Source organism: Sinocyclocheilus rhinocerous, unplaced genomic scaffold (genome assembly GCF_001515625.1).
Source record: "Sinocyclocheilus rhinocerous isolate Xijiao unplaced genomic scaffold, SAMN03320098_v1.1 scaffold666, whole genome shotgun sequence".
Lineage (NCBI taxonomy): Eukaryota > Metazoa > Chordata > Actinopteri > Cypriniformes > Cyprinidae > Sinocyclocheilus > Sinocyclocheilus rhinocerous.
Window position 1 is genome coordinate 680,722 of NW_015661984.1, and position 23,254 is coordinate 703,975.

Below are 23,254 nucleotides of genomic sequence, written 5' to 3' on the forward strand. Positions count from 1 at the left end.
GCTACACATCACGGGGTAACACATTTGCATAATGCGCGCCTATGTTCTCCGTTGGCCTGCTGCGAACAACTTGACCCCGCCCACAAACACGTCATTCTACTGATGTCTGCTTCGGGATTCACAAAACGTTCAACGCGGAAAGATGGATCAGTATCCTGTTTATTTGGACCAGCTGCTCCACTGAATCACAACCTGTAAGTATGATAAATAATAGATTTTTATACTTTCTATAGAGCGTTCAAAATATAGAACTGTTGAAATAGGCGTATCGTTTCCGACACGCGCTGTACACCGTAGACCAATCACAACAGACTAGGCCATTTGACTAATCAGAGCAGAGCAGGCTCACGGAAAGGAGGGGTTTAGAGAGACTGAATCTTTGAACTGCTTCGAACGAATCGTTTGAGAATTGCTGGAAAATGAGGTGATATTAAATGCATATTTTGAGAAAACGAAAGCGTTTTTTGACCTTGCATGCATGTTAATCCTGTTGTAGGAGACTTCCAAAACAATATTAGGAACCGTAAAAATGGCATAATAGGGGCACTTTAATAAATTGCTGTTAAATTGTGTAAGTTTCATGATTTCAATTAATTAGACATGCTTTTTGATTAACATTTTTAATTTAACCATTAAAACAAAAACAGGAAAAAAAACAGAATCCAGAAAAATGTTGAAAAAAAATCCAATAGATTTCGTAGAGCCTTACTTTATATAAGGCTTGGCAAAAGCACACAGTCGGTTAGCTTTAGCATGTTGTCGCTAACAAGCCTGTCATTAGTTGCCAACTTTGGTTGTTTAGTTGTTGCAGACTATCGGTGCTTGAAACCTTTTCTTACAAATTTTACACTTAATGAAATACTTTCTACAAATGATGTTTTAAATGCTGTACTATATGTTTCAAATTCGGCACATTCATATGAACTGACTCGGGTCGTATCAGTGGGCTAGAAAAATTCTACCTAAGGGTGGTCTTCTCTCTGGGTGGCCACCATGCTGAGATCACATGACCAGCTGAATACTTCTCACTTCTCATGACTCTTGTGTGCCCTTATTTTTTAGTGAGTCAAAACATACAGCGTGACCAGTAGAGTCTGATTCCTTAACTAGTGACTCTTATGATCCGGTTCTTTTTAGTGGATCATAAACATACTGCATACGCTTAAATAACTGGCTCATAAGAGTGATCAGGAATCAGAATTTACCAAGCAAATTAAGCTTTTAAGAGTCTTTTCTTTTGATTGAGAATAAGACATGCCAAACAAATGACTCTTCTTTTCAGTAAATAGGCTACATGCAGTACTATCATGCAGTACCGAATACCACCACGTTCAAGGCCCATAAAGTTAAGGACATCGTTAAAATAGTTCATGTGACATGAGTGGTTCAACCTAAATGTTATGAAGCTACAAGAATACTTTTTGTGCACAAAGAAAACAAAAATAGCAACTTTATTCAACAATTTCTTCTCTTCCGTGTCAGTCATCACTGCAGATTCACAAGAGTACCACTGATGTCACATTCAATATTGAAATTATCCCAGTATTTCTGTTGTTCAAATGCTTCCTCAATTTCAAAAGAATCGTTAATGGAACCATTACAGAACAAGAATCTTTAAAAGGAATCTGAACCTGGATTGTTTGATTCCTTTTGATTCAACCTCCCACTATTATTTTAAAATCATTCAGTACAGAAAATACAGTTTCAAAGTTGGTAGATTATACTCCAGAGTTGCTGCATAGTCATTACTGGTTAATCATTTATCACACAGATCAGGCCAAACCAAAAAGAGGTAACTGAGCAAGGCCAACATGTCATAATTAATAAGACCCTAAAATCATCTTATTCATTGGCCTGCAGTCAGTTTTGTGAGTGTCCCTATACTGTGCATTTAAACTGTTCCCATTTATTCAATGCTGACTTGGAGAAAGAGGTCAGTAGTAGACGAGTGAATGTGGGAAATGAACGAAAGGTGCTCCACTTAGGGAAATGGAGAATCAGGGGTGATGCTGAGCCATAACACAAGTAATCAAATCACATTATTTCACTTTTTATCTTATTGATTGTTTAGGTCAGCTTGAATTGCCTCAAGAAAGCGGAGACTACTACCCTGTAATGGCTTCTTATTAATCACATCTAATTCATATAAAACATCATCGACAGTTTGCCTCCTCAGAGTACAGGATCTCTGCCAATCTGCTACTGCAGAGCAATGCATTAGGGCTTCGATGGTGACTTAGGGCCTATATCATCCAATTTCCTGTCAGGGAAGGATTGCTCAGCTCAACAGCTGTGTCTCCCATGAGCCACAATGGCATTAAGCCTCCTCTCTTCAGATTGCTCAATGCTCTGTGTAAGAGCTAATCGGCATGTTTTTCTACCCTCACAGACTGTCTCCACAGGCATGTGCTATGCCACTGGATAACCAAGAGGACAGCAGCCTCCCGAACATCATATGTCTGACAGATGGTATGTGTGCTATTTTCCCATCATATTTCTTAAATATGGGTTTTTACAGGCCTTGTCTGAAGATTGTTACCCTATGTCAAAGTGATAATTCATTTATGTAGTAGACCACTTTATTGTACAGTAGTCAACATTTGAAGTGGATCAAAACCTTTCATCAAAGTTGTCCTAAAACCTAAAACCAAAATTCGTTCTTGTCTTAGGACAACTTTGATGAACTTTTTTGATCCACTTCAAATGTTGACTACTGTATATAAGTATCCACTAGTAAATGCATGGTGTTATCATGCTTTTGTACATATAACATGGTAATACTGTGGTATTCTTTTTTTAAGTACCTTATTAGTGTTATTTGGGCATTGTACCACCAAATGAATATCTAGTTTTCGGTTTATTTATTGATTGATTTATTGATTGCTTGATTGATTAACTGACTGACTGATTGATTGATTGATTGATTGATTGATTTTTGTACATGTACAAAAATGGTAATGCATTATTTATTTATTTTTATTTTATTTTATTATTTTACATGCACCACGATAATACCATACTTTTGGAAATGTACCATGGTAACACTGGCAGTGCTTAATTTGTAAATGAAACATTGCCAGATCCAAATCAGCAGATAAAAAGGCGTTGTGACTAAATAATTAACAGATATAAAACAGATGTGAGGTGCGGCGATCCGAAAACAAGTTCACGGAAAGGAAACCGAGAACCGAGACGACAGAACGCGCATCCTGTTTGTTTGCTTAATTACAAAAACACAAATGTTCTTTTTATTGCAAGTGTGCAAAAATAAAAGTAAGCATTTACATTTAGCAGACGCTTTTATCCAAAGCGACTAACAAATGAGGACAATGGAAGCAATCAAAATGAACAAAAGAGCAATGATACGATGATGAAGTGCTCAGCTTAACACGTAGCAAGGTTTTTTGTTTTATTATATAGGCCTAATAAATAAAAAGAAAACAGATAGAATAGAAAAAGAACAGAGAAGCTAGTGTTCGTTTTTTAAATATTATTATTATTTTTTTGACACTTTGCGGGTCGTCTTACTCTTATCTGCAATGCCAAAAATGGAGTATTTAATGTGTCAGCTGTTTGACCGCGCCGGCGCCTCGCGCACACACCACATATTATAGCAATTCAAACTTGCCATCGCAGTCTGTTCATTATCAAAATAAAATACAGTCAGCCAAACATATCAATTTAAAGAGTATAACCGGTCTACAGCTGCTGTAATGGCAAGCGCATTTTTGCACATGTGAAGAGGATGATTTTTCCGTCGATATGCGAACGCGCATGAAGCCTAGTCTACATTATAAATAATAGTTTAACATTGAAATACATTGCGAATATGGAAACATTGGATGTGTGCCGAATGAGAGAGGTATGTGAGCCCAACGGTACTTTCCGTTTCTCTTTGTTTTGGTTTCTTTAGCTTTATATATCTATTTTTTCATTCTTGATCTGTTCTGCATACCGTTACATTTAAATTATTTGTCTTGGAGTGAGGGGGACTAGGCTATGATTATAGTGTTTATAATGTTTATACATTATAATATTTGACTTTATTTGGTATTATTTCTGGTATTATTACACTCTCTCCAAACGTTCCGCTGCTCACAAAATAGTGGAGAGAGTGGGTTAAGCAGTTGCACCAATCTACGAGTGCGATTTTGAACGTAAGAAAGCTGATCGGTCAATAATATGTTGAGGACCAATACATAATCAACAAATCGTGCTCCAAATACATCTACATAAACCCGCAATCGCTCTGTCTCGTATGCACGCACACACTGTCATGATCTAACGCACTTGTTAATGCCGGATCTTTAAAAACAAATACCGGAAATCAAAAATCCAAAATCTGACATTCTCCGGAACAGAATCCGGCTCAAATTAAGCACTGAACACTGGCCTTTATTTTAAATCCCTTTTCTAATTTATTTAAATATGTATGTAAATACTTACAAAAACATGCTACACATTTAAGGTTATATTACCAATACCATGGTACCATGTCCAAAAAACAACAAAACAAAACAAAAAATACTACAATACTGTTTATTTAAACATTTACACTTACATTGTAAATATTTATATTTATTTGATATATACACATGTATTTGATAATATTTCAAAGTACCATTTAAATGAATATGCATGATTTAAATGAATATTTTTGAATGAATATGGTATAATGCAGAATATCATTCACTTTTGTGTAGAGGTCAACCGATCAGTTTTGCTGATTAATCGGCACCCATAACTAATTGCTGGAGAAGTATTGCTAGATTATGTTACTGTTAGATTATGTAGAACATTAACTAATAAAATAAAATTAATTTTACAGTTGTATCTGTTAACATTAATTACTGCACAACGAACTAACATGAATTTATATATTTCACTTAAAAAGTACAGTATGTTTTCATGGTTCAGTCCTTTTTAATTTTGTAATAAAGTACAGCACTATTTTTCTATTATGTTGGCTTTCATTCAGTATCCAAAAACTACTGGTTGATTAATTGGTTATTGGTAAGTGTGGTCCAGCCTGGTTATTGGTCAAATCCACTATCGACCTCTAGTACTTTGGTATATATCAAAATGCCAAAGTATTTCCATTTTTTTATTAAGTACTAGGGATGTAACGATTAACCGCGAGCCGGTTGAAAATCGATTCAAATATGTGACGATTCAAATCGGTTGAGATGCTAAACAAATCGCGATTCATTTAGGGGTAGGAGTTTATATGAATGTATGTCTGAGGGGAACTTACTGTCTTTGATTAGCTCTACTATGTTTGGCTCTGTTCTGTGAGCTAATACGAAGTTGTGTTACATGCAATCAGTGTTTTTGCAGTGCAGTGTGGGATGGCCCTCGTCGTGACCCTGCTTCAGTCCCTCATCCTGGGTGTTCTGGGGGTCCACAGCAGTTACCCTCGCTTCTCCTCCAATGACTCGGTCTTCCAGCACCTGGCATTGCACCCTGACCCCAGCATAGGAACGGTCTACGTGGGGGCCCGGGACCATCTGTTCCAGCTCGCTGGCCTTGATGGCCTCCGTCTTGAAGTGGATGAGAGAACCGGCCCCGTGAGAGACAGCAAGGACTGTCTGCCTCCAGTTACCCTGGAGAACTGCCCTCAGGCTGGGCTCGTTAACAATCACAACAAGCTTCTGTTAGTGGATCCATATTCCCTTCTGCTCATCACCTGTGGCAGTGTACACCAGGGCACCTGCCAGAAACGCAGCCTAGCCAATGTGAACGAAGTCCTCTTCTCTGCCGAGAGACCTGTTGATACACAATATGTGGCGGCTAACGACCCTACGGCGTCAACAGTTGGGCTCGTGGTGCGACCGCAAGACAAAGATCCTGTCCTTTATGTGGGACGAGGCTACACCAGCAGTCACCCGCCAGTCTCCACTCGCCAACTTTCGACAGAGCCGGTATTCTCCTATGAGGAAACCGCTAAGCTCGCTGTAGCCGGGCGCCTCTCAGAGTACGATCACAATTTTGTCGCAACCTTTGCGCGACACAATCACGTCTACTTTTTGTTCTATAGACGCGACCTGAAAGCTACATCGAGGGAATATCGTACGTACGTGGCACGGGTGTGTTTGGACGATCAAGCGTATTACTCCTACGTTGAGGTACCGCTAATGTGTCACTCGGGCTCAACAGGAAGGAACTACAATTTCCTCCAGGGGGCGCAGGTGGGCGGTGAGGAATCTGGAGGCTCGCAGGTTTTGATGGGAGTCTTTTCTACGGCGGTTAGTGCTGCTAATGGACCCGGTGAGGAATCTGCATTGTGTGTGTACTCTCTGGATGAAGTGGACCGCGGTATTGATGCTACACGAGATCTGTGCTACACGCAATACGGAGTGAAAGATGGCTACAAGGTGGCATACATTGAGTATGACGTTAAATCCAACTGTGCCAACCTGCCTACGGTGAGTAAATGCATAGAGAGTTTTAAATATTCTTTTAAAGTTCACCCAAAAATGAAAATTCTGTCATTAATTACTCACTCTCATGTCGTTCCAAACCTGTTAGACCTTCATTTATCTTCAGAACACAATTTAAGATATTTTTGGTGAAATCTGAGAGCTTTCTGACCCTGCATAGACAGCAATGAAACTACCACGTTCAAGGCCCAGAAACATAGTAAGGACATTGTTAAAATAGTTCATGTGACATCAGTTGTTCAACCTTAATTTTATGAAGCTACTAGAATACTTTTTGTGCAGAAGTCATCAGAAAACTTCATGACTTTATTCAACAATTTCTTCTCTTGCATGTCAGTCTCTGCTGCACATTCATGAGAGTACAACGACACATGCGTGTGATGATGCTGACACAGGAACCGGCGTTCTGACGTAGAACCCGGATGTGCTGCGCCTTGTTTACAAGCAGAGGAATGCACACGTATGCGTCATGATACTCTCATGAACACGCGTTGAAGACTGACATGCAAGAGAAGAAATTGTTGAATAAAGTCTTATTTTTGGTTTCTTTGCACACAAAAAGTATTCTCATAGCTTTATAAAATTACGGTTGAACCACTGATGCCACATGGACTATTTTAACAATGTCTTTACCACCTTTCTGGGCCTTGAACATGTCAGTTGCATTGCTGTCTATGCAGGGTCAGAAAGCTCTCAGATTTCATCAAAAACATCTTAATTTGTGTTCTGAAGATGAACGAAGGTCTTATGGGTTTGAAACGACAAGAGGGTGAGCAATTAATGACAGAATTTTCATTTTTGGGTGAACTATCCCTTTAAGATGTATCCTTTAAGCTGTTCCACGTTAATGGAAATTTTTTCAGCATGAAATGAAAATTCACGCTATCTATTTTTTAAAATGCAAGTTATAGATCTTATTGTAAAAGATTCATACATGTACAGTATATGTTTCATTTAAAAATGTATCATTTAGTTTGCTTAAACACAGTCTCTGCAGGCTCACCTTCATCTGCATTCAATTTTGAGTTCACATTCCCAAATCTCAACATCCAGTCAACAGCCAACGCAAGGTTTTCCAGAAATATGATTTACCTGCATTTATATCACAATACAGATGAAAAGATGTGTCACTACTTCCATTTCATCACTACTTTAATATAAAATGATTTTTACATTTTAAAAATAAATCTTTTGATGTTTATTTTGTGAAACAGATTTCTATCAATTTCTAAAATATTACAGCTGTCCCACAGTTGTGTGGACATCATTTCAAACACTGAATAGTTTTGCCTGCTAACACTTTTTTTTTTTTTTTTTTTCCCCAAACATTAGTGTACTTGGTTGTACTTGGAGACAACAGGGTCATTTAAATGCTTAAGATGAAATATGACATGATGTATATGAAGAAAACAAGAAAAATCGATGTAAATATAATTGCACATTTTTAGGATACATAAAATGTTAGTTTGTATTAGAGGTGGGCAATATGATCAAAATCATATTTATTAATAGGAGTAATTTTATTTCATTATAACATTGGATATCACAGTACAGTTATGCATATTTTATTTTATCTTTGTTATTAAAAAAAATATCATACCACCCATCCCTAGTCATGAAATTAGTTTTAGCAAGACAAAGGAGTCAGGAATTTTATGTTATTCCAAAATGTAATTTCCAACACATATGACACTATATGTCATGTGAGACGTGGTAGAAATTACATACACAATTTTAAAAAATAAATAAATAAAAAAGACAAAAATGACAGAATTCTTCTGTGATGTGATGCTTTTAGACATTGTTAGTATAGACACTGTATACCTGTTATATGGTGTTAGGCAAAAATTGTAATCCAGTGTTAAAAGTGGCCTGAGCCTGGGCATAAATAAGCGGGTTAGAAAAACCTTGTAGAGGTTAAACTTTTTTTATTGATGCTAGAAATGTATTTGTTTTGTCACAATTGATAATGACACAGTCTTAAAGTGTTCATTTTACAGGAATATTTGATAGATGCTGTTCACTTGTACACTGTCTTCACATTGAAAGAAACATTATACTTATAAATTATCCATATAATTCGGTTTTGAGGTCAACCGTTTCCACATAATCATCATAGTAGTTTAACTTTGTTTGAAAAGCATGGGAAAATGGGGAAAGGATGCCCACAACGTAACTCTAGGGAACTGGACCACATCGTTTCCCTCCAACGGTGTATTTAAACTAACATTTATCCTAATTTAGATGCATTGCTCATCATTAATTCTCAGGCAAATTGCTTTAACTCATACGATTCTGCCTGCCATGATCTGAGTGAATTATGTTTTGAGCATTAGTCCTAACAAGATCTTAAGACAAATCAAAGAACTCAAGGATGTGGGCTCACAGGCAAACAACCTCCTCATGACCTCCATATATTTGCCTATTCAGCATCCAGAACCCGGCCTGCTCAGTCCTAAACAGGGTTATTCGGATCAATAAACCCCAAGCTCAAACTACTAATGATGTCTGCTAGAAAAGAGGGTAGGAAGGAGAAATATAAGTCTGAGGAGGGTTAGATGTCTAGAAGACTTATTGAAAGGAGAGAATGTCTGTTAAAGGGATAGTTTAGCTAAAAATGCACATTCTGTCATCATTTACTCATCAACATGGTGTATAAACCCATATGACTTTATTTCTTTTGTGGAATGCTAAAGGAGATATTTAGCATAATGTTCATGCTGCTCTTTTAAATAAAATGCAAGTGAATTAGGATGGATGCTCATTCTCCAGAAATTAAATATGAGATGTTATTTACCAGATTCTTAATGTAGCTTTCTTGTTATTGTGGCAACTTCATTTTTGCTTTTGCTAAAATAATTACTTACTGTAAATATGACTTAGGACATTAAATATATGGCACAAGTCAAAGTACGTTTAATGATCCTTTATGGTCCTTTTTTCTGTTTTGGAGTTTGACAGACCCTGGTCTCCATCCACTTTCATTGAATGGAAAAGAACAGCTTGAACATTCTTCAAAACATCTCTTTCTAGGTTCCACCGAAAAAAGAACGTCATATGGTTTTTTCAACATGAGGTTGAATAAGTGATGACAGACGTTTTGCGTGAACAATCCCTTTAAGTAGGATGTTACTGATCCACAGACAAACACCGCCACCCAAATACAGCATTCTTTGTGTTTCTTGCAAATCCTCAAACACTGAAACACATTTTCCTGATCCCCATATGTTCTTTAGTCTGGTACACAAACAGATCACTTCTGATAATGAGGGAGCATGGCATGACATGCTAGCTAGATTTTATCAAAGACCGCTGGAGCAGATTTGATAGCGTTAGTCTCAAAGAATGGAGCAGCCTTGCCATCCTAGTGTGAGACCAAGATAAGCTTCATCTAATCTGGCTTTCTCAACTATGAGGATTTGACAGCCTTGAGGCTATAGACTGAGAACAAAAAAAAACGGAGAGTTTATTATTACACAACATGAAACTGGATTAGGTCACAAAGGTTTTGCCAAAACCAAAGTCACGAAAACTTGTTTTTGTCTCTCGCAGAACACCCTGAATGCTTATCCCTGTGGCTCGGACCACACCCCGAGTCCAATGGCGAGCCGGGAGCCGGTTGAAGCTAAAGCCGTATTGGACAGCCCAGCCGCCCGTCTCACTGCTGTCGCTGTTAGTGTAAAGGAGGGACACACTATTGTTTTCTTGGGTGACTCCAAAGGCAATTTGCATAAGGTATGTGACATGAAAATTAGCCGTTTGACTGGTCATTTCTAAAACAATTTATTTATGAATTATAGTAAACCACTAGGGAAATATTTGTCCACTTAATATGGTAATATTATCTGTCTACTTAAGCAGATGGAAAGAGATTTCGCCTGCAGGGTGAATGTGTCATATCCCAACATAGTGCTGAAACAGCATACCTAAGGCTTTCTGTGTTTCCTCAGTCGGACCGCAGAGCAGACTTCACCACAAACCACGCTGTATGAAACATTGTATTTGCAGGGATAGTGATTGCTCAGAGACCACCGGAGACTCAGTTTGACACCGCTTGTAAATTCAAAGGGCTCGTGAGCTGAAATTGTCTACATCATGACCAGCCATTCTGTGAGTTCAAACATCATGTCATTAGTACACTACCAGTCAAAAATAATAATAATTTGTTTTTTTTGAAAGTCTCTTATGTTCACCAAGGCTATATTTATTAGATATTGTGAATTTAAATTGTAATAATAGTTCATAATATCAAATAATTGCAAAATTAATGCAACATATTAATAATTAATTATTAAATAATTAATAATTGAGCAGTAAATCAGCATATGAGAATGATTTCTGAAGGATCACGTGACACTGAAGACTGGAGTAATGATGCTGAAAATTCAGCTTTGCATCACAGGAATAAATTACATTTTAAAATACATTCGAATTTTAAAATACATTCAAATAATATTTCACAATATTGTTTTTTTGATTAAATAAATGCAGCCCTAGTGAGAATAACAGATGTCTTTCAAAAACATTGTAAAAATCTATCGTAATTATTCCAAACTTGTGACTGATAGTATAGGTCTTGTAGTTGACCAATAGCATGACATTTCTATTTTTATTTAATTATTTTTTATTTGTATATTTAATCTGCTGTTACTGGTAATCACATTTTATGTTATTTTTTATTTTTATTTTTCATTTTTTGCAATTGTTCTGATATATTGCACATATAAATGTACTTATAAAAACTGTAAAACTGTATTTGTAATAATTATAAGATAATTAAGTATGTTTAAAAATCATTTTAGTTTTGGCTGATTTTTGAAAATGTTGTTTAAATAAAAGCAAAAAATATAAATTTTAAACCAATTTGATGATGTTTACAGAGTGTAGTATTCTAAGTTAATTTTACTAAGGTGACCATACGTCCTCTTTTTCCTGGATATGTCCTGCTTAGGGTTGCAAAGGGGTGGAACATTTCCAGGAAATTTCCGGAAACTTTCCAAAAATCCCTGGAATATTCCAAAAATCCTGTAAAGTTTCCCAAATTTCTGGAATGTTTCCAAAATTTACTGGAAATTTTCCACCTTTTTGCAACCCTAGTCCTGCTCGAGATTTCTAAATTGCATAAAATGTCTTGGTTTTGGCTTTGTTTTCCTGTTGTTTTCAAACTTGTTAAAGGTAATGATGGAAAACTAGTTTGACCAATAGCGTGCAGGCTTTGTACATAATCGACCAATCATGGTATGCGGCAAAAGTGGGATCTACAGTGTACGGTCAAAGCAATGTAATGCTTACATATATAATGTAGAAGGACTGTAGAGAACATGTCAATAGGAAAACAAAGCCAAAACTTGGACATTTTAGGCAATTTGGAAAAAGAGGACTGTGATAACGACCCGAACAGTCACAAAAGAGGATCAACATCATAGGAGCGAAGTTGGAGTCCAAAAGGTTGTTTATTTCAAACAGATGTGCAAAATGTGAGACTAAATATGTTTAAGATCTTAAAACTGAGATTGCTGATAAAAGCAGTCTTAAAACTAGAACTGCTAAGTACTTCAAACAGCACTAACTCCCCTCCACAACACTGAGGCTGGAGTTTTCTATGCTTACACAGCATCACAATCTTGTAAACAAGCTCTTATTCCATCCACCTCCCTCTTACTACTACTAGTGACAGCCATCTTAAATACACATTTTTCCCGCTTTGATAATTGGAACAAATCGTGTTTTTTTATAAAATAATGTCTTGTCTCACAATATGATTTATACGTGAAAATAAGTAACAAGAGTTATGTAAATAAATACAAATAACAATAAAAAGAGGATGGATAAATCAAAGCATATTTGCACTAGGGATGGAAAGATTACCGGTTTGACGATAGGCTAAATCATGATAAAATTCCCCACGGTTAGTATTACAGTTTCATGTTTTAATTATCATTAAAACCGTATTCGATTACCGCGATTTGAACAACTCAGGATAAATAAATACTGTCCAGCATATAGGAAAGTTTTAAATAACGGTTTCAAAATAGTTTCGTTTTGTGTGAAAACATGACGGAAAAGCTGAGAAGTTTTAAAAGAGTGCTAAGGGAATTATACAAATGAATATACGAATGAATGAATTATATGAATGTACCTCTGAAGGTTCTGACTGTCGACTTCCACCGGTGCCACAGGGAGAGGGTAAGAAAGCCCACATGCTAATGATGTTTGACATGACATGTTTGAATCGTTTTCTGTGAAACGACTTAAAAACTGGCCTTAAGGAACTGGTTTACATGTGGAAGAGACTGTTTGCAATGTGTGTGTGTGTGTGTCCATTTTTGAGTGAGGAAATCTTTGTTTTCCCATGATTGTCAATGTGACATTTTCTCACAATTTAGAGTGACTACCATTTAAAATGTTTGGGGTCAATAATATTTTAAAATAATAATAATAGTGCTTTAATTCTTCAAAAAGTGACTGTAAAGACATTTATAATTTTACAAAAAATGTCTGTTTCAAATAAATACTGTTCTTTTGAAGTTTCTATTCATCAAATAAACATGAAAAACATGTACTGTATCAAGGTTTCACCAGAAATATGAAGCAGCACGACTGTTTTTAACATTGATAATAATAAGACATGTTTCTTGAGCAGCAAATCAGCATATTAGAATGATTTCTGAGGTATCATGTGACACTGAAGACTGGAGTAATGATGCTGGAAATTCAGCTTTGCATGACAGGAATAAATTACATTTTAAAATATATTGAAATAGAAAACAGTTTGTTTAAATTCTAATAATTTTTCACGATATTACAACTTTCATTACATTTTTAATCAAATAAATGCAGCCTTAATGAGTACAAGAGACTTATTTCAAAAACATCCGAAAAATGCTACCAAAACCAAACGTTTGAACAGTAGTTGATCACTCTGGAATTCTATAATAGTCATGTTCCGGTTTCACTTCCTCTGTTGGTTTTTCTGCATCATTACTCTTCCATGGAAGCATTCCACTGAAACGTTAATAGCTGAGAAGTTTTAAAAGAGTGCTAAGGGAATTATACAAATGAATATACGAATGAATGAATTATATGAATGTACCTCTGAAGGTTCTGACTGTCTTCAGAAAAGATTCGATGGCATTTTGTTTTTCATCTTCGCTCCATGTAATACCTAAAGTAATGTTCTTAATCGCAATGCTGCTTTGTTCACGGAGATTACGGGAAACAGCTCTAATTCTGCTGTTCCATAAGCGCCACCTAGTGTCAGAGCGTGGATTTACAGAGTTACATTTACATTCAGCCTGTGTTTTAGTGTTTATGCAAACAAAAAGTAATTCGTTTTTGAATACAAAACGTGGTGAAACGATTTATGAGGTCAGTACATTTTCAACATTTCCAGCACATTTTAACGACACTGTGATAATACTGATAACTGTGATAATTTAGGTCACTAAATTATCAATCGTGATAAGAAAAGTTCATACCGTTACATCTCTAATTCGCACAAACATTTCCATAAATTAGCTAAAATGAGCGCTTCACCTCAGGTTCGCACTTATTGCCACGCCCACTCAGCTAGATCAGGAAACACATAATAGCAATACACCAGAAACAGAACACAGTAACACAGTGATGGAAGACAACTTTAAGGATGTGTGGTCACTCTAGTTGAATAATTTGTATGATATTCAAATAACATACTGCAAAATTTCCACTCACAATCAGCACAAAAAATGTGGAAACTCTGGGCCATTGCTGTGTCCGTGTGTGATGTGTGAATAAGTGATTTCTCCTGCTGTGCCGTGTGGTCAGGTGGAGAAGAGGCCTGTGGCAGAGTGTGACAAGCACACTGATTGCACTTCCTGTCTGGCAGTGAAGGACCCATACTGCGGTTGGTGTGTTCTTGACGGCCGGTGAGTTTCATCTTGTAATTCCCGCTTTGGACTGCAATTTTCAGTTTATTTTAGGAGTATTTCTCTCTGTCTGTCAGTTATCTTACTCATCCTCCTGTCTGGTCTGTTTTTCTCCTCGCTCCTCCAGGTGTGGGATGCGTTCAGACTGTCGGCTGGGCTCGGTCGAAGGTCACTGGCTGTGGAGTTTTGATGAGCAGCAGCAGTGCTTGAGAGTGGAGTCACTGAGCCAATATAACGCCAGCCTTGGAGAACAGAAACAGGTATAAAGTCATTCAGTCAGAAATTGTGATAAAGTGGGAAATTTAGAGCACCATCAAAATGCAGTCCTCCTTCAACCATAAAGCCTAAAAGTAAACCCTGCAATATTTCAGTTAATATCTTTCATTCACTAAGATGTAAGATTTGTTATGTTTTTTTAAAGAAGTCTCTTATGCACATCAAGGTTAAAAATACAGTAAAAACAGTAATATTACAGTATGTAATGCTAATGCAGTTTAAAATAACTGCTTTCTTTTGTAATGTATGTTGAAATGTAATTTATTTCTGTGACCAAAGCTGAATTTTCAGCGTCATTACTACAGTCTTCGGTGTCACATGATCCTTCAGAAATCATTCTAATATGCGGAGTTGCTACTCAGCAAACGTGTATTAGTATTATCAATGTTGAAAACAGTTGTCCTGCTTAATATTTTTGTTGGAAACTGATGCTTTTTTTCAGGATTATTTAATGAATAGAAAGTTCAAAAGAACAGCATTTATTTGAAAAGCAATGTTTTGTAATATTATACATTTCTGTACTGTCACTTTTAATCAAATTACTGCATCGTTGTCTCAGTTAGCATATGGTTAGCGAGCTACAGTAATTAGCCTCTAAGCTAGCAGACTCTGCCACTGCACTCCCTAATGAGATAATTCACACAGTATCTTGCCTCATTTATAATGCTTAAAAGCTTTTTCCCCAATCATTGTAATTTTTATTTAACTTTTCCGTAAGGGATGCTTTTCTAATTAATTAATCAAAGCTATAAAGCTTATTGAAACAAAAAATATGTTTTGAGTTACTGGACAATGATTGCGAGATTATAACCATGGTTAATATGTTTCTTTTGTGTGTATGTGTGTGTGTGATTAGATTGCTGTGAATGTCCCGGGTTTGCCCAGTCTGTCAGAGGGTGACATGTACTCGTGTTTCTTTGAAGACACTGAAACAGCTGCTTCGGTCCAGGGCACCACAGTCACCTGTGCCACTCCTGAGGCCCACAGACTTCCACCGGTGCCACAGGGAGAGGGTAAGAAAGCCCACATGCTAATGATGTTTGACATGACATGTTTGAATCGTTTTCTGTGAAACGACTTAAAAACTGGCCTTAAGGAACTGGTTTACATGTGGAAGAGACTGTTTGCAATGTGTGTGTGTGTGTGTCCATTTTTGAGTGAGGAAATCTTTGTTTTCCCATGATTGTCAATGTGACATTTTCTCACAATTTAGAGTGACTACCATTTAAAATGTTTGGGGTCAATAATATTTTAAAATAATAATAATAGTGCTTTAATTCTTCAAAAAGTGACTGTAAAGACATTTATAATTTTACAAAAAATGTCTGTTTCAAATAAATACTGTTCTTTTGAAGTTTCTATTCATCAAATAAACATGAAAAACATGTACTGTATCAAGGTTTCACCAGAAATATGAAGCAGCACGACTGTTTTTAACATTGATAATAATAAGACATGTTTCTTGAGCAGCAAATCAGCATATTAGAATGATTTCTGAGGTATCATGTGACACTGAAGACTGGAGTAATGATGCTGGAAATTCAGCTTTGCATGACAGGAATAAATTACATTTTAAAATATATTGAAATAGAAAACAGTTTGTTTAAATTCTAATAATTTTTCACGATATTACAACTTTCATTACATTTTTAATCAAATAAATGCAGCCTTAATGAGTACAAGAGACTTATTTCAAAAACATCCGAAAAATGCTACCAAAACCAAACGTTTGAACAGTAGTTGATCACTCTGGAATTCTATAATAGTCATGTTCCGGTTTCACTTCCTCTGTTGGTTTTTCTGCATCATTACTCTTCCATGGAAGCATTCCACTGAAACGTTAATGATATTACATGAATGACGAAAAAAGCTGTGGATGGTGCATTTAACTTCATCTTATTATTTTTTTTAAGGTTATGTGTGACCTGATATTCCAGTGCCATAATATCCGTTTAACCATTTGACCCAGACTCCTCTCATGTTTGTCCTCTATAACAGATTGTGTGTCCGTCACGCTGTCCCTGCACTTTCGGACGGTCACCATAGCTCTCGCAGACTTCACCTTCTATGACTGCTCTGTGGTGCAGCAGCTCTCTGGCACCAGGCCGTAAGTCACACGGACTCTCCTGCATTTTAATGCCACATGAATAAAGCAATCACAAAAATACAGCACAATGTTAACTAATGTTAACAATATTGTAAAGTGGAAAAGTGTTAACCACTTTTAGCGTCATGCCATCATCATCCAAGAGCAATATTAAAACATCCATTGGTGAGCGGCTGTCATGCATTGAAGAATGTCCCAGAGGCGTGAGAGGGGCAGGGCAGCTGTCTCGCTCTCTGGACCTCACTAACACATCCCTGATGATTTAACAGCTGTTTCCCACATTCCACCATTCCTCCGCCCCGACCATCCTCCCTTACCCATACACCCCTGCAGACAGCCGCTGATGGGGCGGCTCTCCCTGATGCTGTTTTGATTTGCGATGTGGGAAAGCTGTGAACTCAGCTCTGTGTTGTTTGATGAGTTTAAGGGAGTCATGTGTAATTCTAGAGCTCAGCTATTTTGGATGCTGGGCTGCTTTGCTTTCTTCATCTAAATGCTCAGAGGTAGTCACTTCTAAACTTTTGGTCCATTATGTTCTGTCTCGCTCTGTTTTTAGGTGTAGGGGCTGTGTGAACAGCCGCTGGAAATGTAACTGGTGCATCCACCAGCATGTGTGCACTCACCGGTCCATGTGTGACCGTGGTGCCATCATCTACAATCAGCATGTAAGTTTTTGTTGATATGTGAGGTCATATCTGTGAGTTTGACATGCTGTGCCATTATAGTGGAGCCCAAAAGTATGAGACCAACAGTGAAAGTGCATGTGTATATTTTAAAACAATAGTTTTTATATATATATTAGTGCTGTCAAACGATTAATCGCGATTAATCGCATCCAAAATAAACGTTTTTGTTTACATAATATATGTGTGTATACTGTGTATATTTATTATGTATATATAAATACACACACATGCATGTATATATTTAAGAAAAATGTTGTTTATATATTTTATGTTTTTATTTTATTTTATATATTTGTATTTATTTTTCCTAAAACATTTATTTCTATTAATTAAAATTTTAAATCACAGTTTTTAGTATGGTCTCAGACTTTTAGACCCCACTGTATGTGTTTTTGGCTCCTTTTTGCTTTGAATAACCGTTTTTGGTTCATATAAACTGCCATTTAAAAGTTTGGAGTTTGTAAGACTTTTTAAAATAATTACTTTTTATAATTAATATAAATAAAATGAATAGAAAGTTCAAAAGAACAGCATTTATTTGAAAAGCAATGTTTTGTAAAATTATACATTTCTGTACTGTCACTTTTAATCAAATTACTGCATCGTTGTCTCAGTTAGCATATGGTTAGCGAGCTACAGTAATTAGCCTCTAAGCTAGCAGACTCTGCCACTGCACTCCCTAATGAGATAATTCACACAGTATCTTGCCTCATTTATAATGCTTAAAAGCTTTTTCCCCAATCATTGTAATTTTTATTTAACTTTTCCGTAAGGGATGCTTTTCTAATTAATTAATCAAGAATGCATTGTTACAAAAGATTTATATTAAATAAAAGCTGTTCTTTTGAACTTTGTATTCATCAGAGAATCTTGGGGGAAAAGTATGTTTCAGCAAAAATATTAAGCAAAACCATTGTTTTTAACATTGATTATTATAAGAAATGTTTCCAAATCAGCATATCAGAATGATTTCTGAAGTATCATGTGACACTGAAGACTGGAGTAATGATGCTGAAAATTTAGCTTTGCATCACAGGAATAAATTAGATTTTAAAATATAGTCAAATAGAAAACTATCACTTTAAATTATAATGTTTCTCAGTGTTACTGTTTTTACTGTATTTTTGAATTAAATAAATGCAGCTTTGTGATCAAAACTTCTTTCAAAAACATAAAATCTTACCAACCCCAGACTTTTAAATGGCAGTACACATAACGCTTGCTTGTGTGTTTTATGATTTATAATGTGTTTAATTCAGCACCATTGTTTATGGATTTGAGTTGATATTAATTTATTTCAGTTGCTTTTTATTTCTTTTTTTCCCCTCATTCTTTCTGTTGTGTCCTATGTTCGTCTAAAGTTTTCGCTCCCCACGTCTGCTCCTCAAACAATAAAAGACTTTGACGCGCACACGTACACCACCTCCACACCCACGACAACAACAACCCTCTCGACCACTGAGGTTGCCATAACGACCGAAGCCTTTGTTATGAATACCCCTTCAATGACCCCGCCCACTACTCCAGAGCCCACCACCACACCTCTGGAAACCACAACCCCACTCGACCCTCCAGCCACCACCCCCAACCACGCTACAACCTCCTCTACGCACCCATCCAGCGCCACTACAGAGTCAACCGATACCATCACAGAAGCCACCACTCTCTCCAAAAATGCCTCTTGGGAGGAGGAGAGCATCCAGGTAGGTTTGCTGTCAACGCCGACCCCGCAATCATACGAAGAACTGGTGGGACCTTCGTCGCGTGAAGAGGCCGCTGAAGTGACGCTGCCCGCGTTGAGAGCTGGGGAAGTGGTGACGATGGGGCCGTTGATTGAAGCGCTGCCCTCATCCTCCCCTGAAGTGGTTACCCTCTCGCAGGCGGAGATGGATATAGATGCTCTTATAGACACGAGCGTCCCTGTGTCGTCAGCCAGCGCCCCCTCTGGCGACGGTGAGGCAGGGCCTGATCCATCCGATTTCCCCCTCGCTCCAGACACAGACTACCAGTCTGATCCGGCTGACCTTTTCCTCCTGGTGAGTGTGGTTCCTCGGGCCAACTCTGCTCGCTGCAGATGCTGGAGGTTGAACGTACCTAAAGTGTAAATTACATGCGTGAATGATAGGATATATAATTAAATGGATGAAAGCAGTTCTGCTCTATTACTAATTCAACCGTAATCATATATTAAAGTCATGTAATGTCGCAACATTAAAGCAATGTTCTGGGTTCATGATGTTGATTTGCACAGAAATTCATTTGACTCATCCATCATCAGTTTGTAAAAACAAGCCAAAAACTGGGTTACAGTAAACGTACCTAAAGCGTAAATTACATGCGTGAATGATAGGATATATAATTAAATGGATGAAAGCAGTTCTGCTCTATTACTAATTCAACCATAATTATATATTAAAGTCATGTAATGTCGCAACATTAAAGCAATGTTCTGGGTTCATGAGATGGATATAGATGCTCTTATAGACACGAGCGTCCCTGTGTCGTCAGCCAGCGCCCCCTCTGGCGACGGTGAGGCAGGGCCTGATCCATCCGATTTCCCCCTCGCTCCAGACACAGACTACCAGTCTGATCCGGCTGACCTTTTCCTCCTGGTGAGTGTGGTTCCTCGGGCCAACTCTGCTCGCTGCAGATGCTGGAGGTTGAACGTACCTAAAGCGTAAATTACATGCGTGAATGATAGGATATATAATTAAATGGATGAAAGCAGTTCTGCTCTATTACTAATTCAACCGTAATCATATATTAAAGTCATGTAATGTCGCAACATTAAAGCAATGTTCTGGGTTCATGATGTTGATTTGCACAGAAATTCATTTGACTCATCCATCATCAGTTTGTAAAAACAAGCCAAAAACTGGGTTACAGTAACACACTCACAGTTTAAACGGATAGTTCACCCCCCAAAAAAGAAAATGCTGTAATTTACTTAAACCTCATTACAAACTAGTGTTGTCAAAAGTACTGACTTCGGTACCAGTCAGTACTGAAAATCTAAAAATGTGACAATACCAGCATTTCCTGCGAGCATTTTGAGCGCTGTTGAGTGGATTCTTAAACACCTTTGATTGGCCATTTTGTTCAGACGCTCAACAGATATGGCTGTGATTGGCTACAAATGATCATGGCGCTCTTCACATACACACGGGAGCGTTTGAAAGCCGCGTCTATCAGCGGATCCATCTATGAGCAGATATATTAGCGATCCGCTGATAGACGTGGCTTTCAAAAACTCAAATGCTGGTATTGTTACATTTCTAAATTTTCAGTACCGACTGGTACCAAAGTTGGTACTTTTGACAACACTATTACAAACCTGTTTGATGACTTCTTCGGTTGAATTAAAAAAGTTTTTTGTTCAAACAATGAAAGTCAGTGTGGTCCAAATATGTTATTTTGGACCCCTTTGACTTTGATTGTTAGGATAAAACGTGTGTGTGTATATATGTATGTATATATATATATAATTTTTTTTTGTTTTTGTTTTTTTCACAAAAAGTCATACTGGTTTGCAACGACATGAGGGTGAGTAAATTATTTGGGTGTACTATCCGTTTAACACAGGTTCCAGCAGTAAAAATCCCTTTTTTTATAGGGCAATTTTTAACAGAAATGAAAAAACATTGAAAACAGACCTAGTGTGAGCTACACGGTTTTTAACCAATGGTCTATGCTTTTGTTGAAGCCATCAGCCCTCGTTATTTTTTAAATCGTGTTTAGCAGCAGAATTTCCCGTAAAAAAAAAAACTACATTACCCATTATTCTTCAACAATTCTCCACCAATCAGGGAATTGAAGCAAGCAAATTTAACCAAAAGAGCACTTCAGTGCCCGCACACTCCCATGAAGCACCACAAATCACGTAATAGAGTCAGTCTCCCTATGCTCTCAAACTAGTTCAATATTTGTAATAATTGTAAAATATACTATTTCTATGTGTATGAATGAATTTACAGGCCTATAAATGTATCCATTCATCCATCATTTTCATGGCGTCATTCACAGTGCTTATTGGGATTGTAGTTCTTTACCTCATTAAACCTCATTTTGTCTTTTTGTTCAATTTTAAGATACTTTTTTGCTTCAAATCAAAGTTTATAATGTTGTGATTCACCTCGTAGTTGGTTGATTCGTTTCATGACTTATAACTCTTTAACAAAGACATTTTTAAAATCTCTATGGGAAAAAAATAATAGAAAAGATACTTCCAGAACCAGCACTGCTGAGAAGGTGGGAGGAACACTGTTGCATTGTATTGAACCCAGAACATTTCTTTAATCATTTAATTTGCTTCTGGTGGCTGTTCCCTATGTGTCTTTTTTTGTCCATTTTGTTTTTCATTAAATCTCTGTCTAACACACTCACTTTTGTTGTGCTGTCATTCTGCTTATTATATGTATTATACATAAAATAGCAGAAGCTGAGAGATACTCCATGTCTGCTCCTTTCAGAGCAGTGGTGTGTGTAATGAAGTGTGTTGTCCATCTGTGTGTGTGATTAGGAAGAGGAGAGTTTACTCGTGAGCAGAGGTTCTCACGCCTGTCCGTGTGTGGAGGACATCCAGGGCAGCTCCCTCCTACCTGTCAATGTCGAGAGGAAGATAACTCTGCTGGGACGCAACATACACCTTTATCAGGTAACGCAGCGTCTTGAGGCTTGTTGGGGCTTGATAGTCTGGCACAGTCAGACTGTGACTATGAGCATAATGTCTGGTAATGCTCACTTAGACAGCAAGGGTCTGTCTGACTGACATGCACAACAACCAGCTGCGGTTTCTTTATGGGACATTTAGGGGGGAGTAAATCTGAAACCAATCATCTCTCATTAATTGACTGATGTGCAACGATGTGGAAACTGCACAGCATTCTCAGAGAAAAATTCTAAAGTCTTGAGGATTATAAAAAATATAAACTGAATAGGTTTGAATGTTTATGTGAATAGTTCTTCTCAGAAGTGCTCATTTTGGCAGTTTTAAACATTTTAAAATCAAATACAGTAAAAAATGTATTTTGTGAAATATTATTACAGTTTAAAAAGACTTTTTTCTATTTGAATATATTTAATAAAATGTAATTTATTACTGTGATGTAAAGCTAAATGTTCAGCATCATTACTCCAGTCTTCAGTGTCACATGATCCTTCAGAAATCAGTATAATATGCTGATGTGTTGCTCAAAAAATATTTTTATTATTATCAATGTTGAAAATAATTTTGATGCTTATTTTTTTTGTGGAAACTGTGATACATTTTTTTTAGGAATCTTTGATGAATAGAAAGTTCAGAAGAATAGCATTAATTGGGTGTATTATGTTATCTGATTTATTTAGGAAATACTTAAAAAAAATATGTAGGCCGTAAAAAGAATATATCTGTGTGTGTTTTAAGGACAAAGATCTGGATTACCAGTGTGTGTTGGTGATTGAGGGCCGATCGGTGGTGGTGGATGCTTTTGTGGAAGTGGACGACGCTCAGCCATCTCTGTTCTTCATTACCTGCCAGCTACACCAGGTCTGCTAGCAAAAAAAAAAAAGAATTCGGCACATTGTATTAATTTGAAGGAATTTTCCATATTGATTTGTTTTACAGGTATTTTGCCTGTATTTTGATTTTTTAGCACTTAATTGCGTTGTGTTTCAGTGTTAATGGAAATGCCAGTAAAAATCACTGCACAATGTTACCAGAAAATTACCAGTGCTTTTTTTTTTCTTACAATGTATATAAAAAAAGCATCATTGACATCCTGTGACAGTTTTATTATTGTTTTAAATTACTATATATATACAATTTTAATTGTATTTAATATATATATAATTTTATGC

The 23,254-nt window shown here is 36.9% G+C and overlaps 1 protein-coding gene across 1 annotated transcript in view; it reads left to right on the forward strand.

The window, feature by feature from the left end:
- The window catches only part of LOC107726992 (plexin-B1-like), an 86,842-nt gene that overhangs the window by 43,665 nt on the left and 19,923 nt on the right, over positions 1 to 23,254 (forward strand). Inside the window, exons 2-15 of the mRNA XM_016536731.1 lie at positions 2,390 to 2,469; positions 5,327 to 6,425; positions 9,993 to 10,175; positions 10,372 to 10,426; positions 10,519 to 10,550; positions 14,247 to 14,347; positions 14,475 to 14,607; positions 15,480 to 15,636; positions 16,622 to 16,730; positions 17,287 to 17,395; positions 18,778 to 19,452; positions 19,879 to 20,028; positions 21,936 to 22,070; positions 22,821 to 22,943. Coding sequence (XP_016392217.1) covers positions 2,456 to 2,469; positions 5,327 to 6,425; positions 9,993 to 10,175; positions 10,372 to 10,426; positions 10,519 to 10,550; positions 14,247 to 14,347; positions 14,475 to 14,607; positions 15,480 to 15,636; positions 16,622 to 16,730; positions 17,287 to 17,395; positions 18,778 to 19,452; positions 19,879 to 20,028; positions 21,936 to 22,070; positions 22,821 to 22,943 — 3,075 coding nt within the window. The 5' untranslated portion in view covers positions 2,390 to 2,455. The remainder of the gene's footprint in view (positions 1 to 2,389; positions 2,470 to 5,326; positions 6,426 to 9,992; positions 10,176 to 10,371; positions 10,427 to 10,518; positions 10,551 to 14,246; positions 14,348 to 14,474; positions 14,608 to 15,479; positions 15,637 to 16,621; positions 16,731 to 17,286; positions 17,396 to 18,777; positions 19,453 to 19,878; positions 20,029 to 21,935; positions 22,071 to 22,820; positions 22,944 to 23,254) is intronic.